Genomic DNA, 22,749 nt, shown 5'->3' with positions numbered 1-22,749 from the left:
TAGTGCACCTGTCACGGCAGAGAGCGAGAAAGGCGCATCATCATCAGAGCAAATGCAACAACCGGCAGTGTTGCTGGATGGATGTGAACGAAATGGAAGCAACTCTCTCGCGACCGTTTATTCCACGCGTCGGTGCATGGACTTGGAGCACCCAGACTCATACAAAACCTGTGAAACCGAAAGTTAACAGAACTTGACAATGTGCGTTGTGTCTCGTGTGAAAAAGAGATGGTGATGAAAGAACCACAGTCTGAGGCTGTCGGTCGGCACGCGTGCATATGCTGGATGGATTGATGAACGAACGGATGGATGCATGGACTCTCGCAACAGTGCCGCTCCTTGGAGAGATGAGGAATTCCTTCTTATCATCTTTCCCTGACGACACGGGGCAGCGCATCGTCTCGCCAAACTGCATTGACTTTCCACTTTTTCTCATGTTTCGCCGTTTTGCCACATTGTTGACAGAGTCACACTATCGTTACATTAAGTCATTGGTCTCAGAGGAGCGAGCAGAACCAGCTCGTGGTGTGCAATATGGCAAAGCCAAATCTGTCGTGCGAAGAGCAACACAAACTTTCCCAGAGAAAGCCGTCCGCATTATAGAACAGCAAAGGTTTTGCTCTTCATTATGATTCTGACACCAATTCCTGATCATTTTCACAAGAAAAATTTCTCAGCTTTAGCAATTTTTTGTTATATCTGTCGTTACAAATGGGCTAAGATTACATTGAGAGGATACATATCCGATTTTTCGTTATTCCAGTACTATCATTATAAGTGGGTTTGACTGTACCAGCTGCCTTTCTTTTTATTCCCTTTGAAACATTTGGTGCTTTTTTAACCTCTCTTTGCACGTGTGTTTTCTAGATACGCTGCCACAAGAAAATCTGCAGTGATTTGGTATGTCCGAGTCTTGTACTTGTCGCGTTTTTTCTGACATTCCTATGGGGCATGTTTCTTATGACATGGAATGCAAGCTGCACAATGGGACAGCAACTACAGGATGGCATTGACTGCTAATCAGGCTTTTAGTGAGACTGAGTGTCTGAGCAATATTCCTCTTACTTTGTGTCTAGTTCCGATTTCTTACAATATTGGCTAAGGGACATAATGAGTCACCGTCTCTGACTGATTCTCTTTCTTTTCTTTTTTTCTAGGGTGTTGGCAGCAAAGGCACCCCATGGTACATTGCAATGTACATGAAGTCTCTCGCTTCCTATTTGGATGAAAGGTGCGTTCTGTCTGTTCCCCCCGTCATTGCCGATGAGCAAGGTTCCCGTAGTGTAACAACCGTGTCGTAACATTCTTTTTTTGCAAAGAAGATACATTTATTGTGCTGTTTTCTAGTTTTTGTTTTATTTGTTTTCAGTTCCCACGTCAGCCCACAGTTGTTTGTCAAATTCATGGAGGCCTTCCCGGTAAGCAATTGTCAGCTTTGCATAACGTGATTTTGGGCAAGAATATCAAGGTCGGCCAGATTTTGTCAAGCTTGCAGCTGGTTAACTGGGAAAAAAGTTGTTACATATATCGATTTTATGGTCTTCTAATTTTATTTACCGTGTAACTGGCTTCTACTCAGGCGGGAGAGATCAGACGGGTTATTGAGGATAGAGTTGACATTGTTTGTTTCGTTCACAAACATCAGTGATAAAAAAAAAAGTTTCAAACTTCACTCAAATTTTGTTACATGTCACATTTTCTCAAAGTATAGATGTTTTACGCTACACTTTCAACTTGAATTTTAACTCTTGCATACCACACCCATTGGCCATCGATCGCCTGTAATCAATGAATTCTACGCGCCGCCGAAATTCGGATTCAGTGGTAGAAGACGTTGCGCCATCTCGTGACTCAGCGGAAGAACTACAGCTTCGGTTTCAATTTTATTTTTGGCTTTCTACAAAGCTGGTGAGCTATCATAAATAAACCTCCGCACGTTTGTGGCACCTGTCAAACACTGTCTCCCATTGACATTGGGAACCGCTACAAAGACAGCCTCGATTGCATGCCTTAAACTGCTTTTGCCACATGTGTTTTTTTTTAAATTTCATTTCATTTCATTTCATTTATTATACTCTCAGGGCCCGAAGGCATTACAGAGAGGAGTGGAAATATGTACATCAATATAAGGTGAACAATAAAAACAAAATGCAAAAAACAAACAAAACACAAGGTACAGAATCGCTATGGAACATTGTTAAGAACATCAGTTGTGGCGGTTTTAAAATCAGCAGCGTCAGTAAGTGAGACTATGGATGCGGGAAGGCGGTTCCAGTAGACGGAGGTCAGAGGTAGGAAGGAGGCATAAAAGGCGGAAGTGATGCAGTAGGGGATTCCTACTTTTAGTGGATGATCGGTGCGCGGCGATATGTATGATGGTTCTGAAATTATTGAGGCTCGAAGTGCTGGGTTAGAGTGATAAATTTTGTGAAATAAGCAGAGGCGAACTATTTTTCTACGAAAGGAGAGGTTGGGCAAATGTAGAGACGCTTTCATGGAGGTGACGCTGGCTGTACGATGATAGTTAGAAAGTATAAAACGTGCGGAGCGATTTTGAATGGATTCAATGGATGATGCTAGGGATACGCCAGGGTTCCAGATAGAGCTTGCATACTCAAGTTTGGTGCGAACTAAAGTTTTATATAGGAGAAGTTTAAGTGAAACAGGGGCAAGGGAAAAGTTTCTTCTGAGATAGCCTAATAAGCGATTAGCGTTGTTAGTGATATAGTCGACATGGATGTTCCAGGAGAGATCGTTAGTTATATGAACACCGAGATATTTATAGGTTGACACAGAAAGCAGGGTGGAGTTATTAATACAGTAGGAGGGACAAGTGTTATTTTGACGGGACACTCTCATAGATTTACATTTAAAGGTGTTAAGTTCCATAAGCCAATTATCGCACCAGCGGGTGACGTTGTTAATATCGGTCTGAAGAGCAGATATGTCAGAGTCGTTAATGATTTCCTTATAAATTACACAGTCATCAGCGAATAGGCTAATAGAAGAAGATACATGCGTGGGAAGATCGTTAATATATATAAGAAATAGAAGTGGACCTAATACAGAACCTTGTGGGACACTGGACTTGACAGGTGAAGTTGAAGAATTAGTTCCGTTAGCGTGAACAAATTGGTTACGGTCTGATAGAAACGATTCTATCCAAGCGATTATATTTAGATCTATGTTAAGTTTACGGAGTTTATGAAGAAGCAGCGCATGAGGAACCTTGTCGAAAGCTTTTGAGAAATCAAGAAATATGCAGTCAGTCCTGGAACCCCGGTCAAGTGTTACGTGAAGGTCATGAGTAAAGGTTAGGAGTTGAGTTTCACATGAATAAAACCTTCGAAATCCATGTTGCGCTAAGTTAAAAAACGAATTTGAATCTAGAAAATTGAAAATGTTAGTGTAAATGATGTGCTCAAGGATTTTACAAAGAATGCTCGTTAAAGAAATGGGACGAAAGTTTAAAGGGTTATGCTTATCGCCGCCTTTGTGGAGAGGGATCACCTTCCCCACCTTCCAATCTTTTGGCAATTCTCCTTGTTCGAGTAATTGCAAAAATAATTTAGATAAGATAACGCATGAGTACGTATTAGTGTTTTTCAAAAACTTAGCATTAATATTATCAATGCCTGCGGTCGTATTGGTTTTAAGGTTTTCAATAATATTAGATACACCTTTACAGTTTACAATAACAGGAAACATGGGCAAAAAATCATAAGTTCTGAATACAGGACAGTCCGAGGTTACCGTGCAGGAAAAAGATTCAACAAACACATCATTTAACAAAAAAGAACACGCTTCACTTGGCACCTCCTCTCCATGGGTGTCCCTAAGCACTATGCCAGTACTAGAAGGAGGATTAATAACTTTCCAGAATTGACGCGGATTGTTAAAGAACATTGACGGCAGCGTATTGTTAAAGTAATGTAATTTTGCCTCTTCGACTGCTTTCTTATATACGTTAGCTGCAACTTGGTAGGCCTCCCAGCGTTGTACATGGTCTGATAGCTTTGCAGTGCGAAATAATCGTTTCTTTTTATTTGACAGCTTTTTCAATGTCACGCTGTACCATGGAGATTCTGGTGAAGAAGATACCACGCGAAGGGGAACATGGGCGTTCATGAGTGACATAACTTTCTCTTTAAATAAACACCAGTTATCATCAACTGAGCGCTCAGCAAAACAACCTAAGTAGTCCTCTAGAAAATGGCAAAGTTCATTGTTGATTGAATTAAAATCAGCCCTAGCATAGTCCAAAAATGTTTTCGTCTGATTGGACTTACTGCGTCCAGGAATGTTTAAAAAAAAGTATAGTAGGGAATGATCACTGAGACCAGGCATGTAAGTTAACGAGGAGATCAGCTCAGGCGATGTTGTTAATATGAGATCAAGCACAGCAGCAGTTGTTGTAGTCGTACGCGTCGGTTTTGTAACAGTTTGAGAGAAATTAAAATCTAAACAAAGATTCAAAAACTCACTACATTCAGAAGAGAAGTGACTAAGGTTTGCACGCTCGTCTGACCATATTATAGATGGGTAGTTGAAATCACCCAACAGTAGTATCGGTGCATTCGGGAAACGAACAATAACTGAGTTGATCGTATCGTGCAGATCCGTTATAAACGCGGTATTGCTAGAAGGAGGGCGATAACACACGCCTAAAATGTATTTTTTATTTTTTAACTGGAGACCAACCCATAGAAGCTCGAGTTCAGAAACAATATTGATAGAAAACGATGGTACATTTTCTGCTACCGCGACCAACACCCCAACACCCCGCAATGACAGCAGCAGTGAGGACTATGAGTAATGTTGGATCATTTGGTTTGAGTTCCTGCAGCAACGATTTATCTCGAGGCTTAGAATATCGACAGTTGCTTGTTGGAGAGCGTCGTTCTAGCTTTCTAAGCTGTCCCGAGCTGGGGCACACATGTTATGTGTATTGCAAGTCATTAAGACACCGACAGAGAAGTTAGAGCAGTGCTGTAGCAAAGCAAGGTTTGTGAAAAAATATAAGAGTTCTGGAGGACATGCACCGCTGCTTGCAACAACATCTCTGGATGGCACGACGCCACGGAAGCACACTTGTCGACAGACCAAAAAAGGACGTTGTTAGCTGGAGCTCTTCAACTTGCTGAAGTAATAGTGGTGTGTATGGGGGACACTTTTTGATACATAGGATTTTTAGGAAAATATTAGTTTGATTTAATATGGATGTGTAGACTTTTTGCTCCCATCTATGTTTGACAAACATTTTTCAGACATTGGTGTATACCTTTTTTTTTCTTTTAACGAGCAGCTTATTTGCTACATTTTTATTTATTAGAATTAGCCATATGCTAAGTAGTTCTTAAAATACTTTTTTTTTTGTCCCTTTAAAAATTGCCACTTTTTCCATGGTACGGAAAAAGTGAAGGGTGTGACCCTGCGTCGCATAAGTAAAGTTTCTTTTCTGTCCTGTTTCAGTCGCGCATGCTTCGCTCTTTCCGATTATGTTGACTCTTCAGAAACTAAAACACAAATCTTTTAGTTGCGAAGTCACCATGCTTCACCTGCATCAACCAGAAGTCTGGCAGTGTCAGAATGTCAACCGAGATATAATGCCCAAAAAATTTGCTCTAGGGAGGAAATGTGTACCAGTAATTAGCAGATGCAACCTGAGATAAAGCAAAGTAGTAACAATGCAACCAGTAACGTAGCCAGGATTTTTTTTTTTTTGGGGGGGGGGGGGGGGGGAGGGGAGGGGAGGGGGAGGGGCTGAGGTGTCTGGGACGCCCATGACATGGGGTGCGGAGAGGGGGCTCAAAATGCATGTGTGTATTATAGGGTCCGCTGGATTTCGGGGGGGGGAGAGAGGATGAGGAGGAGGAGGAGGAGGGGGAGGGGAGAGAAAAAGAGGATGAGAAGGAGGATGCTGAAACCCCCTAAGCCTCCCCTTGGGCTACGCCACTGGATGCAGCTGCGTGCACCCCTAACGAAGAGCGTCAAAACTGTAAGACAGATTGTGAGGAGTCCTACAGGATATAGTGTTGGGCTTGCAAAGCGTGCTGGTCAAATCGACCAGAAACACGTGCAGCCCAACTCCTCTTTCTTTTTTTTAAAATCTTTTTGACACAATCAATCTGCAATCTTCCCTGCATCTTTGTCGGTGAAGGTTTGGGAGCCGACTTCTTCCTCTGTCGCCCCTGACAGGATCACTGCTACGACTTCATAGTTGCCCTCGGAGAGAAGGCAGCCAGCTGCCTGCAGAGGAACCATAAGAGGCTGCAGATGCTGGGTCTCCTAGTGGCCGCCCTGCGTCTCATTCAGGTACGTTGCAGATAGATACAGATGGATGGACAGGTGCAAATGGCCTAAACCTTTGAATTGAGCGACAGCTTGTGCCACCCAGCCCATATTTTTAATATATGAACGGTTAACCTCTACCCACAGCGTGTTCCCGCCAAAAAATTGAAAAGTCTTTTTATTGCAAAAATAAACGACGAGTTGCTGAATGCTCAGCCATCGCCCGCAAGTAGCGCTAGTGGTCCAAACACGATGCCAAAGTTTCAGAACAAACTGTTACCTTATTCAAAAGTTACGTGATTTTTTGAAAATTTCAACGGGAAAATGGGGCCCGTTCTCAACAACTGGCGCCATTCAGATCCGTGCGTTTGAGCGCTCCTTCAGCCGCCATTTTTGCATTGAAAATTCAGGAAAATCACTTATAAAATTTTAATAAGATAACGGTTAGTTCCGAAACTTTGCCATCTGGTTTGAACTGGTAGCGCTACATTTGGGCGGAAAATGAACATTCGGCGATGCATAGTTCATTTTTGCAGTAAGAAAAGCCCCGTAGATGTCTTCGGGGGACAGCCTGCTGCATAAAATTACAATCCGCGAGATGGAAACCTGTTGATCTGCCCGGCGGATCAACAGGGACAGAATAAGGCAATATTTGTTCTTCCCCCTTCAACGCTGCGGTCGCATCCAGCTCGGCTCTGCATCGCATTTTGTGTTACCACCGCTTTGCCAGTATACTGGCGGAAAAAGCGATTTTCCTTTCAGACGAAGGATCGTTTCGGTTTCCACGATTAAAACGTCTCGGACGTACATATCTCTCTCCGATGACTGCCGTGATTCACGATAGGCAGGAAAACATGGAAAGATTCCCGACTGGATGCGACGAGTTCCAAATACCACACTATGGTCTTTACAATTTTTTTCTTGTTCCGTCTCAATCTGTTTGTGCCATCTGTCCAGTTTTGATGTGTTCCCATCTTTTTTCTGTCTAGTTGCGCTGTACATACCGATCACAACTTCTTAACAGGTGGAGAGCGTGCCAAAGCAGAAGCTGGGAGCGTCATTGACGCAGCTGGCAGATCTGTCCATCAAGGTAGGAGTATTCGGTGCTGGGCATTAAGCAAACTTGAAGGGACCGTGAATTTTCTTTTTTTTAGCTAGCTATATTTTGTTTTACCTTACGATGAACCCCAAGCAAAGCTGCGGGAGACCAAATCCAGTCACGAGCCAGTTAGAAACCACGTGGCATACTGCCCCGACACGCATGTAGTCGGAGCAACGGTTTCTAGCTAACTTGCGATTGGACCTAGCGACATGCAGCTTTAGCTGTAGTCTGTAGGAAATCGCGTACCGCCGCCGATTCGCCATTTCCCACGTGGTCCGTCAACAAACCGAGTCCAGCCTGGTTCTTTCACGGGAGCGGGATTCCGCTCCCCGTTTATTCGTACAATAAAACACAACACTACAAAACACTCAATCTAAACTACAAATACAAGCTACATTACACAATTATTTACAAATGCACGTTCAGGCTAAAGCTAAACACAAAGGAGGCCCTTAGGCCTCGCGTCCCGCGATATCCTAGATCCGGTCGCCAGCGCCACCCACTTGCCTGCCAGTGCCTGCGTCTCGGTCGCGTCCGGAGTTCTTAGAGGCCTCTTGCCCCCTGCCCCACCGAGTATATATCTATCGATGGGCGAGGAGGTTTCTCCTCGCCTGCCACGGGGGCGCCTGCAGCGCCCTCCAGTGGCTAGGAGAGAAAGCGGCGCGTCGGGAGCCGAATTCGAGATCCCGATCGACCCCGCGGCAACACGACCATGTGATCGTGTCGCGGCCAAGATTGGCCGAATGGTTTGATGGGCGCCCTCGTGAATTCACGGTGCGCCATACTCCCCTCTCCTAAAAATCGAAGTACGCCGGAATTCAGACGTACGGCTAGGCTGCTGGGAACACCGTCGCTTGGTTTGGCCTGGAGACCCCCCACACGCACACACACACCGCTGGTCCCATGGGTCGTCCTCACTGAGGTCCATCAGTTCGCCCGAGACCTGGGGTGCGCGGCCACCACACACCTCGCAGTAGACTGTGTCGACTTCGGCTTGGCGGCGGCCTCCGGGGCAACGGGGTCCTTGAGCAGTGTGCCTGGCCACCATGAGACTGGCCCCTCCACAGAGTGGTGCACCGGAGAGGGACTGTGGTTGCGACCCAGCTGCGACCGCCCTCCCGGAACGATGCGGGGCTGGAAGTCCAGTGTCACTGAGAACTGCACCCCGGCGTCCTGCGTGGCGTCGCAGACGTCCCGCAAGGCTCCCCGAGCTGTGGTTCCTGCCGGGGAATACGCTGCCAGAAGACGAGGAGCTCAGCCCAAGCTGGTGTTTGTCCAAACGGCGACTCCTCCTTTCATCCCTCCCAGAGAGGACCATTCGATGCACACCAAGTTGCGTCTCGAAGCAGCAGCCGCAGGGGCGATGACGCACAAGAAAAAACAAAAAACAAAAACAAAAAAAAAACATTCAAAGCACAAACAAGAAAAACAAACACTGAGGGTTCCGAGGCACCCTCCCCCCACCCACAAAGAAAAACAATAAAAAAAATGCCGGGAACGCCGATTTCGGATCGCTCCCCCCTCTTCTTCCCTTTCCCGGGCCACGCACTCTACGAAGTTCCGATCCCATCGGGTTGCCTCCGGCTACGCGTGTTGTAGCTGTGCCGCGGTGGTCCCAGGAACTCCTGAGATCGTTGGCGCCCGCGAATGCCCCTTTGCGGCCGCTTGACCGGCTCATCCCCTTCCCTGGGGAAAAAGGGTTTCAGTTCGCCGATGTGAACTGTCCCGCGGACGAGATCAGAATTCTGGTCCCTCAGCGTGTATGTCAGTCGAGACTTCTTGGAATCGATGACAAAGGGGCCAACCCACTTGGGGGCCAACGCCGCCGAGAAGAACTTACTCGCATCGCTCTGCACGTGACTTCGCCGCAGAACGGTGTCGCCCACCTCGAACTGCGCATCGCGGTGCGCTTTGTCATAGGTGTTCTTCTGCTCCGCCCGCGCGCGAGCCCTGTTTCCGCGGGCGGCGTCCAGCGCCCGCGACAGTCGCTCTCTTGTGCGCGTCGCGAAGTCCTCGTACGAGGGCACCGCTCTGGCCGCGCTCTGTCGCGGGCGAAGAACCGCATCGGTCGGCGTAGAGAGTTCTCTGCCGAAGTTCAAAAGCGCAGGCGTGAACCCAGTGCTGCGGTTGAGGTTGGACCGCAATGCAAACGAAATCGAATCCAAATGCAGATCCCAGTCCCGCTGCTTTCGAGCATACGCCCCGAGCAGCGGCTTGATGTCGCGGTTCCGCCGCTCGGTCACATTTGCTTGTGGATGGTAACACGAAGTCTTACAATGCTTAATCCCGAGGGCCTGGCAGGTTGCCGCGAAGACTTTCGAGCAAAATATCGAGGCGTTGTCACTCACCAGTCTCTCGGGGAACCCGTAGCGACACCAGACCTCGGACAGCCTGCTCAGGACTCCCTTGGCTGTCACCTTCCGCATTGGAAACATCTCGACGAATCCGGTGAAGTGGCAAGTGACTACCAACACATGTTGATAGCCTCCGCTTGACCGCGGCAGGGGTCCCATCAAGTCGCAGGCCGCGATCTCCCATGGCCGCGTACTCACGATGGGCTCGAGCAGGCCGGGTGGTCTGCCGCCCCTGGGCTTGCGCTCTTGGCACACTGCGCAGCTACGGACATAACGGCACAGCTGCCCCTTCATGCCCGGCCAGGTAGCGAAACGGCGCAGCTTATGCCACGACTTCGGTGCACTGCCATGACCGTCCGCATCGTGGTAGTGACGCAGCGCTGCCACTCTGAGATCGCGGGGAATCACGGTCTTGAACGACTCACTTGAATCGCTCTCTTCCGGGAAGTAGCGCAGCAGGACGCCGTCCCCATCGATCAGGTAAGACTCCAGCTCACCTGCTTCAATGTCTGACTCCTGGGCGGTGGCACTTGGCCCTCTCGGTGTTCCGGAGTGCCGGAGCGTCTTTTCGCCCGTCTGGTCAGGATCCATCTCTTGCCTGAGCCGGTCGAAGATAGCGCGACAAAACGAATCGCTCTGCTGTGCTTCGTACAGTTCCGTTCGGTTGAACGCCGGTCCCAGTGAGGTAATCGCCTCAGCCAGCTGCGCGACGCCGCCACAGTGGGGAGCGGAGCGAGAGGCGGGATTTCCCGTCTCCCGGGGGATGGCCCCGCCTCCGTAGTCTGCTGCCTCGCGCGGTGGGGGATCCACGGGTGCGCGGGAGAGCGCGTCGGCCACCACATTTGTCGTGCCCTTCCGGTACCGAATTCGGTACTCGTACTTCTGCAGTGTCAAGGCCCAGCGCGCCAGTCTTCCGGCGGGTTCCTTGATTCGGGAGAGCCACGCGAGGGCCATATGGTCCGTCTCGATCGTGAATTCCGTCCCCTCGACATAATGATCGAACTTCTTAAGAGCAAAAATGATGGCGAGGCATTCGCGCTCACTCACCGTGTAGTTCTTCTCCGCCGGGTTCAGCGCCCGGCTGGCAAATGCCACCGGGCGGATCTCTCCCTCTGTCTCCTGCAAAAGCACCGCGCCGAGTCCCTGGTCGCTGGCGTCCGTCTGGATCGTGAAGGGCCTATTCAGGTCTGGCAGTTTGAGGGATGCTGTACGCGCCAAGGCCTCGGTCAGCTGGAGGAACGCCTCCTCCTGCGGCGCCTCCCAGCTCCAGGGAGCAGCTTTCCTCAGCAACTGCGTGAGGGGTGCCTGCATGGCGGCGCAGTTCGGGATGTAGGCTCGGTAGTATCCTATCATGCCGAGAAAACGGCGCACTCCCCCGACATCGGTAGGGACTGGGAACTCCAAGATCGCCCGCAACTTGTCCGCGTCGGGGGAAACTTTTCCTCTCTCGATCCGGAATCCCAACAAGCTGATCTCAGAAGCTCCAATTTGAGCTTTAGTCGGGTTTAGTGTGAGGCCGGCGATTCGTAGTTTGCGCAACACGTCCTCGAGGTGACGAAGGTGGTCCTCGAAAGTTTCCGAGTACACAATGATGTCGTCCAGGTACGCGAGCGCGTGCTGCCACTTGGCATCTCCGAGCACTCCGTCGATCAACCGCTGAAATGTCATCGGTGCACCTGTTAATCCGAACGGCATCCGAGTGAACTCGAACAAGCCTCGGTGACACACGAATGCAGTTTTGCTTTCGTCGCCCGGGCTCATCTCCACTTGGAGGTAGCCTTTGCTTGCGTCGAGGGTAGTGAAATACTTCGCCTTCCCCAGATTCGAGATGATTTCTTCGATGCTCGGAAATGGATACGCATCTTTTACGGTCACCGCGTTCAAGCGCCGATAATCGACGCAGAGTCTCGATGTTCCGTTCTTCTTGGGCACCAAAACCACCGGGAATCCCCAGGGTCCTGATGACCGGCGAATGATTCCCGACTTCAGGAGCTCATCGACTGCGGCATCTATCGCTTTTCGCTTCGCCAGGCTCACAGGACGCGGATTGGACTTCCAAGGGCGTGCGTCCCCAGTTTCAATGCGATGTTGCACCTGCTTAGTGCAGCCCGGCTGTTCGGTGAACATTTCGTCAAAGTTGTGCAGCAAAGCCGCCAACCTCTCTCGCTCTGGTCCGGACAGTCCATCGGCATTGGCCAACGGGTGGCCCATCTCGTCGCAGTGCTCGGCGGAGCTCGGAGTTGGGTGACTCATGGGCATGGCGTCGTCGCGGTCGGTTCTTTCCTGTTCTGTCGCTTTTCCCAGCGCTGCCGCCATGGCCCCCATGGAGCGCTCTCGGAAACTTGAAAGGGGTGCATGTGCCCCCTCTCGGTACCCGCCACTTGCCACGTCAATGATGATGCCAGTGTGGGCCAGGAAATCCCGTCCCAGAATGATGGGCACTGTCAGCCCGGCCAAATGGACGAACCGCTGTCTCTGCACGCGTTGATTCCAACGTACCACGAGACGCACTGCTCCCCTCGAAGTCGTCGACCCACAAGCCAACTGGAAAGTGGTCTCCCCATGCCTCACCCGAACGGACTTCTGTTGGAGATGCCTGAGGACCTCGTCCCCAATTAGCGACGCACTAGCCCCGCTATCCAGAAGAGCTGCGAACTCCTTTCCCGCCACCGTCAGGGAAATAAATGGGGCCGCGGTGCTTGTCGCTGCTCCGACTCGATACGCCGTCGGCACGCACACGGTCGAAGGGGTGTCGGGGACCCGCTCGTTGGTCGGTTTCGCCGCCGATAACTTTATCGGCGGCCTCCTCCGTTTCCCGGAATCTCCCTTGTGCAGTCGCGCCTATAGTGCCCGATTTCGTGGCACCGAAAGCAGCGGCCTCGCCAACCTGGGATAGGATTCTCCCCAGTGGGACGTCCGATGCGCTCACCCCTTTGTGGCAGCGGGTCGGCGGCAGCCTGCTCCTGGGCTGCGGCGATCCGTGGTGCGCCGATCGGACGGAATTCCGTCGCGGGGACGGCCGCGCTCCCTCCTCGGCGCGATCCTGGCTCCAAGGCGTCATCCGTGAGTTCCCAGGGATTCCCGCTCGGCTCCCCGCTGGCCTCCGCCATTGCGGCCTCCCCCCGTCGATACCCACGTGGCACCGGCCCCTGCCACGCGCATCGGGGTTCGAGCGTGTCGATTGGTGCTGGGGGAAGGTGGTACCTGCGCTCCGCCAGTATGTCGGCCTGAACCCTGCGCGCCTCCTGTGCGAGCTCACTCAGACTTCCGAATGGGCGCCCACGCAGATACCGCGAGAAGGTGGGATGCGCCTGCCTCACCACCCGCTCGACCTGCTCCTGGTTCGTAGCATTCGGATCGGCGATCTGCAGGAGTTCCTGCATTGCCCGCAAGTACTCTCCGAAGGGCTCAGCGGGAGCCTGCGTTCTTTCCTCCAGTTCCCTGCGCATTCTTGGCAGGTAGTCTGCCGGCAAGAATTCTTGTCGGAAGAGGGCCGTGAACTCGTCGAGTGTTCCGGCTGACTCGCCCACAAGGCGATGCCACCTGGCTGCTGGGCCTACAAGAGCCACCGGCAGAACTCTGCCTAGCGTCTCCTTCTCTGTCAGGCCGGTAGCCTTCCGATATCGCTGGATTTCCAGCAAGAAGTCGGTCGCGCTCAGAGCTCGATCGCTGTGTCCGCTGTACTCCGGCACCGGAATGCGGATGAGGGTTCTTGGCGGCGGCGTTTGCCTCTGCATGCTCTGTAAGGCCTGAGCGAACGCCGCAACCAACGCCGTGGATTCACGGGACATCTCCGTGCTTTGCGGCATAGACACGACCGGCGCTACCGTCGGCGTGTCCGGACTCGGCGCTGCGGTCATCGCCGCGCCGTTCCGCTCCGCCAGCCCCGTCGATGTAGCGACGTCGGCCAAAAACATTAAATCCGTGAGGGCGAAATTACCCGTGGCCATCTCGAACAGTTGTTTGGACGTACCCTTCCCACTTTCGCAGTGCCGCGGTATAAACTCGCCAACCAGGGGGACCGCCCCGCGTGAACTTCCACGCAGTGTCGTCGACGGACGTTGCGACCGTAATTACGGCTCGCCTGCCCCAACGTTGATGCGCCATTTGTAGGAAATCGCGTACCGCCGCCGATTCGCCATTTCCCACGTGGTCCGTCAACAAACCGAGTCCAGCCTGGTTCTTTCACGGGAGCGGGATTCCGCTCCCCGTTTATTCGTACAATAAAACACAACACTACAAAACACTCAATCTAAACTACAAATACAAGCTACATTACACAATTATTTACAAATGCACGTTCAGGCTAAAGCTAAACACAAAGGAGGCCCTTAGGCCTCGCGTCCCGCGATATCCTAGATCCGGTCGCCAGCGCCACCCACTTGCCTGCCAGTGCCTGCGTCTCGGTCGCGTCCGGAGTTCTTAGAGGCCTCTTGCCCCCTGCCCCACCGAGTATATATCTATCGATGGGCGAGGAGGTTTCTCCTCGCCTGCCACGGGGGCGCCTGCAGCGCCCTCCAGTGGCTAGGAGAGAAAGCGGCGCGTCGGGAGCCGAATTCGAGATCCCGATCGACCCCGCGGCAACACGACCATGTGATCGTGTCGCGGCCAAGATTGGCCGAATGGTTTGATGGGCGCCCTCGTGAATTCACGGTGCGCCATAAGTCCACAACCCACCTAATGCAAATGACAAAAAAAAAAATATCTATATGATTGTTGATGTTGTGCAGATCTTAAAACTTTGTGCATATATCAAAGAACTCTCAAAGTTTTCATGTGAAGAGTAATCTAACTTGTTTGACGATTATCTCTCGGTGACCTACGGTCCGCTTAGTCACACTCGTTAACAGCGGAACAGGGAAAAGAAAGAAATCGCCGCAGCTAATACTTGCTCTGTAACGCAATGTGTTGCACAAGGTACCTGTGCCACCCTGACAAAAGGTCATCTGGTTTATCGCTGCCAGATTCCGTCCCAAACTTTGGAAGATGCCCTTGCTTGCACCCACTTAATATCCACTCATTAAAACTGAGTAAAAGGTGAACGAGACACTGGCGTCGTGTCGGTGTACTAGCTCAGATTTTTTAAGATAATAATTAATAAAAATATGAATTGGTGGCTCATGGTCCAATGCTTCTTTGTTTTATGCCATTCAGCCTAACCAGCAATGTGTCTCACTCTCTGTGCACCCTGATCCTTGAAGTTACTGTACGCCCGACACCTTGCCTCGCCCTTACCAGATGCTGAGTGAGATGGTGGAGAAGAAGGAGCCGAAGATGAGCGTGGCCGTGGAGTTGTGCGACCTCCTGCTGCTGGCATCGAAGCAGTCGGCTGCCGTCGGACTGGAGGTGCGCCCCCAGGTTTCCAATCGCCCAAAAAAGCGCCCAAAAGCACAGGAGGACCAGAATGTGGACGATACAGAGCGCAATCGATACTGACATTTATCGAGCAAGATTGATCTTTGCTGCGCAAAATTATGCGCCCCAACAAGTTTGCAAAACGTGCTGCAGGAGTGATCTGGGATATCCATGTGTCGTGCGGTTCTTCATTCGTTGGCCAGACAAGCAGACGTTTCCAAAATCGCGCGCGTGAACATGCCGCGGCTACAAGGACAAGCTTGTCGGGACATCTCGCCATCCATTGTAGCCATTACCCGTATGCGCCTTTATTTAGTGACGCCAAGTTTTTGGCACGATATCCTAGTACAGTATCTGGAGAGCTGCACGAGGCGTTTGAAATCGAAGCAAAAGGCACGCAATGTATAAGCGACACATTCATTTTCTTAATGGCAAGGGAATGTTTGTTCTTGGAACATGGGCTACACCGGCAATAGTTGTGCCCGAGCATTTTGCCAAGGCTAAAGCGATTGGTTTTTCAATTAATGTCAGTTGTGACTGCACCCCCTATAGTCCACTTTTTCGTCCTCGCGTATTTCTTTTGGCACTTTTTACAGCGGAGCTGTTAAGGGCTAGTTTCCCCAGGATCGTGGTCGACACAACCAGGGTGTCTAGCGACCGGAAAAACCGGGAATTGTCAGGGAAATTTTAATTACCAGGAAAAATCGGGGGATTGTCAGGAATATTGTCAAAAAGCGAGCCCAGTCAGGGAAAATGAGCCGGAAACGCCATTGAGTGCCCTGAGCAAAGACTTGAGAACTTCGGGATAGAAAAATGGGCAATAAATTCTGCTTAGAGCGGAGCGCAAGCTCTGCTCACCCGACGTATACAGTGCGCTACTCGATGCAAAGGGAACAGCCGACAAATCCAGTCGAAGCCTTAGATTAGATTGGATTGAGGGTGCGACACTAGGCTAGATCCAGTCAGAGCTACTAGATTTAGTAACAAATGAAAAAGTCGCAGACACCAATCTATTCCAAGCCTTAAAGGCGGACGACCAGACTCGACATTCTGCAAGGCAGAAGATCCTCCTCCCCATGGGGAGGAGGAAACGGGCAACGGTGGACAGGGTAGAAGGGGGGAGAGGAGGAAGCGGGCGAAAAATGGAGAGCACGAACTGGTCGTCTGTCTTTAAGCCGAGAGTATCTAAAAGTGCATCTGGCTGCCATGCTGCCTTTCGGTTATTCACGTGTGTGTTTGAACGTTGTGTCTTCATGATGTTTCCGGAAGTGGCCTCTTCACTGATGATGTCGGCGGCAAGAAAGGGCTTGTTTAATCCGGACTAGACGAACCCGAATATTTCGGAATATGCTAGTTGGATTAAGCCCGTGCAAAATTATCCTTACAGTGTTCAATGCCTTGTCTAGTAATGGTCTTATATATTTTATCGCCTCTACAGTAGTCAGGGAATTTACTTGAAATTGTCAGGGAAAACCTGGAAAAGTCAGGGAATTTCAAAATAATATTTTGCTAGACAACCTGACAACACTTTGGTTGCCGCCGTCGCTCATAGATGGCGGTAGCTGTCCAGAGTGTTGTGTTTGCTGGTTGTCTGCTTGCCGCCGTCGCTCACCGTCGCGGCAACCTTTCCAGTCTCGGCAACCAGACAACTGGTTGCTGCCGTCGCTCATAGATGGCTGCAACGTTTCTTCGGAGGAAGAAGAGCGAGAATGGAACGAGTGGCGATGTGCGCAGAAGCGCGTGGAAAGGCTGAAAGTTTTTTTAGGTTACGGAGAATAAAATGGCCCGAATTATCCGTTTAATAAAGTTCCCCATTCCCGGGATATCGTGGGGCTCGGCCTGAAGGACGGAACTGTAGCGTAGTACGTCTGCTACTTGTAGGATGCATTCTGTCCGCTTCCACTTGACCTAAACTTAACTGTCCTCTAAACGACCGGGGAGTGTCCTGCCTTGCCTTTTATGTGCACATGACCAGTTTACCATCTATGACTGTACACAATAATTGGTAGCGAGGGGCAAGGAACCCACATGGACTGAGAGCTTGAAAACACCAAACCAGCGTTTGGCCGCGCAAATACTCTTAAGACCTTCCCTAGTGAAACGCAGTTTCAGAGCCACCTCATAGACTGGCACGTCCTCTCCCTAAGAAAGCATGAGGCTGCGCAGCACACTCATTATAAAACAAACGCAAGCGCGTCAAGCAGCATTTATCTTTTTTTGGAGATGAGCAAGAAACACCCGACAGTAGTGAAGCTCTGAATGCACGCTGTGATCCAAAGGCTCCAAATATATTTGTGTTTTTGCATTCGTGAATTTTTCTTAAAAAAATGACCGCATCTCCATGTGGTGAATGATGTTGATTGAGGCGAAGCTCTGGTGGTGCTGATGATACTGATTTTGTTCATAGGTAGTGCTGATGGTGCTGATGTTTTTTTATTGCTTATAGGCAGTGCTGATTTCCAGTTTGCGTTTTGACTTGATTATTACTGCTTTATGGTCAATGAAATGCAGAGCCAGTGATTCTTCTAGCGGATCAGCTTTGATCCGCTAGAAGCCGTGGGAACGCATATCCACCGCTTAAGTCAACGGTCCATGTCAGAAAGAGAATGTGTGGTATGGAACGTGGTTATATACGCATTTGAGCATTTGACCGCAGCGCCCTCTCATCTATAAACGTTGAGCCAGTGTATGCAAAGTTTGACACGATTATATACGCATTTGACCACAGCGCCCTCTCCTGTATAGACATTGAGCGGCTACATGCAATGTTTCATCCATGACATCCCCAGCTCTTGAGTTACTACCACATCTCGGAGCCCCCTACTTGTCTTGCAGTCGTGGCCGAGTGGTTAAGGCGATGGACTAGAAATCCATTGGGGTCTCCCCGCACAGGTTCGAATCCTGTCGACTGCGCAAACATTTTTTTCTTTTTTTTAAGAAGACCGGTGGGATGGCAATCGATGTGAGCACGGACGCCGGACAAGGCTAGACCCTAAAGAGCTTCGCCCCTAAAAATGTCCGTTCATGAATATCGAAATACCTTTGTAGATAGTAACGGGACAAAAGATGTATCGTTTACCCAATTTGTTTCGAGCTAGCTGCCCACAGTGCGGACCGTGGTTTTTTTATTAATGAGGCAGGATCCTACAAAGATGGGCGGGCCCTCGAAAATTTGTCTACTTAGCGGGGTGTGCACATTAACAAGGCACGACTGTATCGGGTTGTTGCGAGATGAGAGGATGTAAACGATTTCAAATAAGGTGTCTTTATGTTTACATCCAGAGTCCCGTGAGAGGGAACACCCCGCTGGCATCCACATTGGCATCGCTGAAGGGCTTCAAGGTGTCGAAGGAGAAGCTGCTCAAAAGGAAGATCAACGAAATCCTAAGGGAGTAAGTGGAGAAGCAGGCTCGTCCACCTTCTCGATTTGCAAGCGTTGGCTTTAGGACAAAAATGTCTTCGACGCTCGAACTCGTGCTCACGACTTGGAACTCTCTGTGCCAAAGACGAGGAAAACCTTGGCTACCTCGGAATCTTCGCTACATCAAAATACCACGTTTTTTTCAGTAGCACTTTGTCGTTATCTGTACCTACAGTTGGTGACATGCTAAGAACGCAGTAGAAGCTCTGCATCCAGCATGCACTCATTGCCTTCTGCCAGGTTTTGACTGCACGTGCGAGCGTTATCAAGGTCGGAAAGTTTGCGCCAAACGTGGAGCATCTTGTACTGCATCTTTAACCTGTCGCTGTGTATAGTTTTACTGCATCTTTGTGAGTATTTACGTGAGACCACAAAAAAGTCCTACTTCAGCGACAGACAATTGTTGGGTTGCCAAAGTTACGACTTCTGCAGCAGGCGCAAAGCTAGCAGTAACGGAATCCGCGTTTTGCCACTGCTAGCTTTGTGCCTGCTGCACGAGCGGTAATTTTGGTGCGCCCCCGAGTTTCAAGTTGTTCTAAAAAGAGTTGATTTAGTGGTTTTCAATGATGCTCAGTAAGTTTCTAATTGAAACCATATGTCTGTTTTCACTAATTAAAAAGTTATTAACGAAATTTAATTAATTAGCCGACTTATTGCAAAGATTAACCACCCATATAATGTCCCCCTGGCCGTGTAACTCACCTGCACAAACTGCAAAAGAGTAACTTTCATGGCTTTTCTAAACAAATCTGTAAAGCTTAAAAAAAAGAAAACCCTGTATTTATGAATACAGCATGATTATGATTCTTTGTTGATGTAGAATGGGGGTCTCCAAATCTTTTGGCTAAAGGGCGATTTTTTTTTTTTTTTTAGCCAAATCAAAAGGTTTGGAGACCCTTCTGGCTAAAAAAAAAATCCCTTTGGCTAGAAAGAAAAAGAAATTTATGGTGGGTGATTACATATAGAAGCACGTTTGATAAATGCGAGTGTCTTCGAATTACAAGGGCATATCAAAAAGTAAATTACACTTTGGTGGGACGTAAAAATAAAGGGAGACAGTTAAGTTGCGTATATTTGTCGAAAGGCACAAACAAACTAATCGTTTTTCGACATAGTAGTTGCCCAAGGACTGAAAACACCTATGGAAGGTGAGACTGATTTTTTCCATATCCACACAGAAAAAGGTCTTCTCCAGTTATGTGCAACCATTTCGGGACCGCACTCGATTTTCACGGCCTCATCGGTTTCGATTCATCGGCCACCAGCAACTGGGTCATTTTCCATTTTACCGAACAAACGGTACACTTCATTTCAGATCAAGTCCAACCGCAGCCGATGCTGCGATCCGCCAAAAGCGTATCGTCATGGCGCTCATCGTCTGCTTGCCATCACTGGCCAAGCCAATTGTGCAAAGTGCACGCGGCATGATCCTGTGGTTTTCTTTAGCGCGCGATTGGTTTGGGCGGCTGTAGCGGACGGTGACGAGCACCGTGATGGTGCACTTTTGGCACCGCTCGACTGACTCCATTGGACTGTGGTGTTTACCACGGTCGGACTCAACAGGAAACGGAGCAGTAGCTACACACCTCCTGCTCAGACTTGTTTGACTACTCCTCTCGAAAAACATCGGTCCTGAAGTGGTTGCACAAAACTGGAAGGTTACCTTTTCTGTACAGGCACAGAGATGTTAATCGCGCATTCCGACAAGTGTTTATTCCGCTGAGGTGACAACGTCGAAAAATAAATGAAGGTTGTACCTTTAAATGACCGTATTCATTACATGAACACATCTCCTTGAACGTAAACGTTTGACAAATTGGTTGGGGGAACAAGCGGGCATCGAAACACTGGGTCCCCGAGATTTAGGGTTTGGTTGGATATCTTTCTTTAGTTATGTGATACTGTATTTTTGTGCTTTGTTGAAAAGTGTCATTTACTTTCTTTACGATATGCTCTCGTACATATAAGATTCTATGTGATGCGACAGAGGTGGCAAACTCTTCCGGGTTCGTATTTTTGAGTTGGTTGGCGGCACTGGTTGTGAACCCCTCCCCCCCTTTCCCTCTTCTCTCTTTGCATACCTCTGTGGTAGAATACAGTGAAATATGCTAGTGATATCTAGATAAATGTAGTTGTTGTGTTGAGGCACCTCCACAAGTATTCTAATGTTTTCCAGAATCCAGGGAAGCAAAGTCACCGATGCGTCGCAGGGTTCGAAGAGCCAGAAGAAGAAAAGACCAGCTTCGGACGAGGCAGACGCAGTATCTAGGAAGGCCAAAAAGAAGGCCTAGCATGTTGCCATCTGAAAACATTTTTGTATAAAAATGCTTCTTGTTTCCTATCAAATGACTTTATTGAAGCCCATTTTCTGTTAGAGAAGAATATACTACATGCCTTTCGATCACTACACTTTCTGGCCTGATTACATTGTTTATCATCACCATTATAGCAGGTTTGTTTCCTTAGCCCCAGTATGTCACAATATTTTACACTACCACTCTATAAAGGTTGGACAGTATTTGAAACTTCACATAGTTTGAGAATAGTGTTTGCTTTTTGATTTGCAGCAAAATTTTACAGTTCGAAGGATATTTAATATTCGACAATGACAAATGATGCCTTCAGAATTCTGATTTCATGCGTCAATCTTTATTGCCTCGCACAAGTGCTCTGGTGTCGTGTTTCACTACTTTGCACCAGTGCTCTGGCATCAAGCCCCGCCAGTGCACACATGTCAGGCTTCACTGCTTTGCATTGGCGCGCTAGAAGAAATGGCTGACTTGTCAGAGCATCTCGGTCGGCTCGATGGTGTCAGAAGTCATGCTCACCAGTGTGGTTATAAATATAGTTAAACCCCAAACTTCAAAGGGCAGTGCAAAAAAAAAAAAGGACACCTCAAGCTAGATTTAATTGAATAACAGTCATTGTTGCACTTGCCATGTTACATGATTCTACCCAACTCATCTAATCGGAGCTTTTTACAGCGGTTGCAGTAATGGGCCCTTCCCACCACTAAAAATGACGTCAGTTGTTGTTGTTGTAGTTGCAGTAGTTGGCGATGTAGGGCGTCCGTCGTCGATGTTCCTCGAAAAAGATTGCCTGCCGCCCGCGGGAATCTAACTCGCTTTAAATTTGGGGGCTCTGTGTACCCGATGACCACTGCACATGCTTTCTGGAATAATAAAAAATAGCCAATAACAAGGTTCTGTTGTGGCACCGCCAATGCCAAGAGCTCGTGCCGGGAGAGGCGCTTTCACGTGCTCCAGAACAAAAAAGAAACAAAAGCGTTTGGAACAGAGCGGAGAGGAGCGACTCCATCTCAGTCTATTTATTACATTATCATTATTTGTAATATTTGTTCTTATAATCAGGTGCAAAGAAAAATGCACCTGCTTTTCCCCATAGAAATACAATACCGGAAGTCAATTCTTGACTGGTTGCTGTCGGCTTCAATTCGAAACAACACGCTAGCGCCAGCTGAGCCTCTAGTGTACATTATAATAACCGTCTGGTCTCTCAGAGCCGTGTGAATGGGTCAATGGAAGGAGGGTGCAGAGCCAGGGCGGGCACCAGACGCAGTTGGAGGGCTTGGCATGCTCTCTTGGCCAACTAAAAGCCGAAAAGAGCCCCCTAGCGGTTGTAGTGAGAAACACTTTTAATAAGAGCATAAGGGTTAAATGTAGTAACTCTTCGTGGTTGAAAATAGGATGCACGTGATGTTTCGATTATGATAATGCAAAAAGATACAAGAAACGAATGTGCCGCTTAAACTCTGTTCTGCTCAAACAGTGTGCGACCGCTCAAACAGATCCATACCCCAGGCACCTGGCGTACGGCTTACGTCGATCGTTCCGCTAGTCGCGCTCTTCCATTATGATTTTGGATGACCATGATTGAAACATCATATGCACCATATTTTCAGTCACCAAAAGTTACTCGACTTCTGGTTGGCCACATTCAAATTTGTGAAGATGCCCTGGAACATGCCCAGCTCGCTTTTGGCCAATGGCACCCCCTCATTTGCCTCCTATACTTCCCAATGAATGGCCAAACTCTATAGACCAACACGCGGCTCTGACGTCATGCAGCCGCGGTGGCGCTGTCGACGGCACTGCGCATGTGCAGAAGCGTCACGCAAATTCGGTTTCTGCGCACGCGCAGTGTCCACACCTAGTGTGGGCAAACGCGGGCTTGTTTGTAAACAGTGTGCCGGCCTATACACGGCT

At 49.2% G+C, this 22,749-nt stretch overlaps 1 protein-coding gene and 1 non-coding gene across 4 annotated transcripts in view; both read left to right on the top strand.

Annotated features, from left to right (window-relative positions):
- LOC8034721 (rDNA transcriptional regulator pol5) overlaps nt 1-20,869 on the top strand; it is a 69,839-nt gene extending 48,970 nt beyond the window's left edge. For all 3 annotated transcript variants that reach the window (XM_029978080.4, XM_029978082.4, XM_029978081.4), the window contains 8 exons: nt 868-900; nt 1,158-1,231; nt 1,370-1,418; nt 6,199-6,315; nt 7,316-7,381; nt 14,986-15,093; nt 18,385-18,494; nt 20,700-20,869. In XM_029978080.4, the coding sequence (XP_029833940.3) occupies nt 868-900; nt 1,158-1,231; nt 1,370-1,418; nt 6,199-6,315; nt 7,316-7,381; nt 14,986-15,093; nt 18,385-18,494; nt 20,700-20,814 (672 nt within the window). In that variant the 3' untranslated portion in view covers nt 20,815-20,869. The remainder of the gene's footprint in view (nt 1-867; nt 901-1,157; nt 1,232-1,369; nt 1,419-6,198; nt 6,316-7,315; nt 7,382-14,985; nt 15,094-18,384; nt 18,495-20,699) is intronic.
- Trnas-aga lies at nt 17,934-18,015 on the top strand. The gene has a single exon. It is a non-coding gene; the product is annotated as a tRNA-Ser (tRNA).
- Nucleotides 20,870-22,749: the final 1,880 nt, after the last annotated feature.

The sequence above is a fragment of the Ixodes scapularis genome, unplaced genomic scaffold (assembly GCF_016920785.2).
Source record: "Ixodes scapularis isolate PalLabHiFi unplaced genomic scaffold, ASM1692078v2 PGA_scaffold1__304_contigs__length_218370807, whole genome shotgun sequence".
NCBI classification, from domain to species: domain Eukaryota; kingdom Metazoa; phylum Arthropoda; class Arachnida; order Ixodida; family Ixodidae; genus Ixodes; species Ixodes scapularis.
Note: the sequence above shows the minus strand (reverse complement) of the source record. Positions and strands in the feature narration are given on the sequence as shown.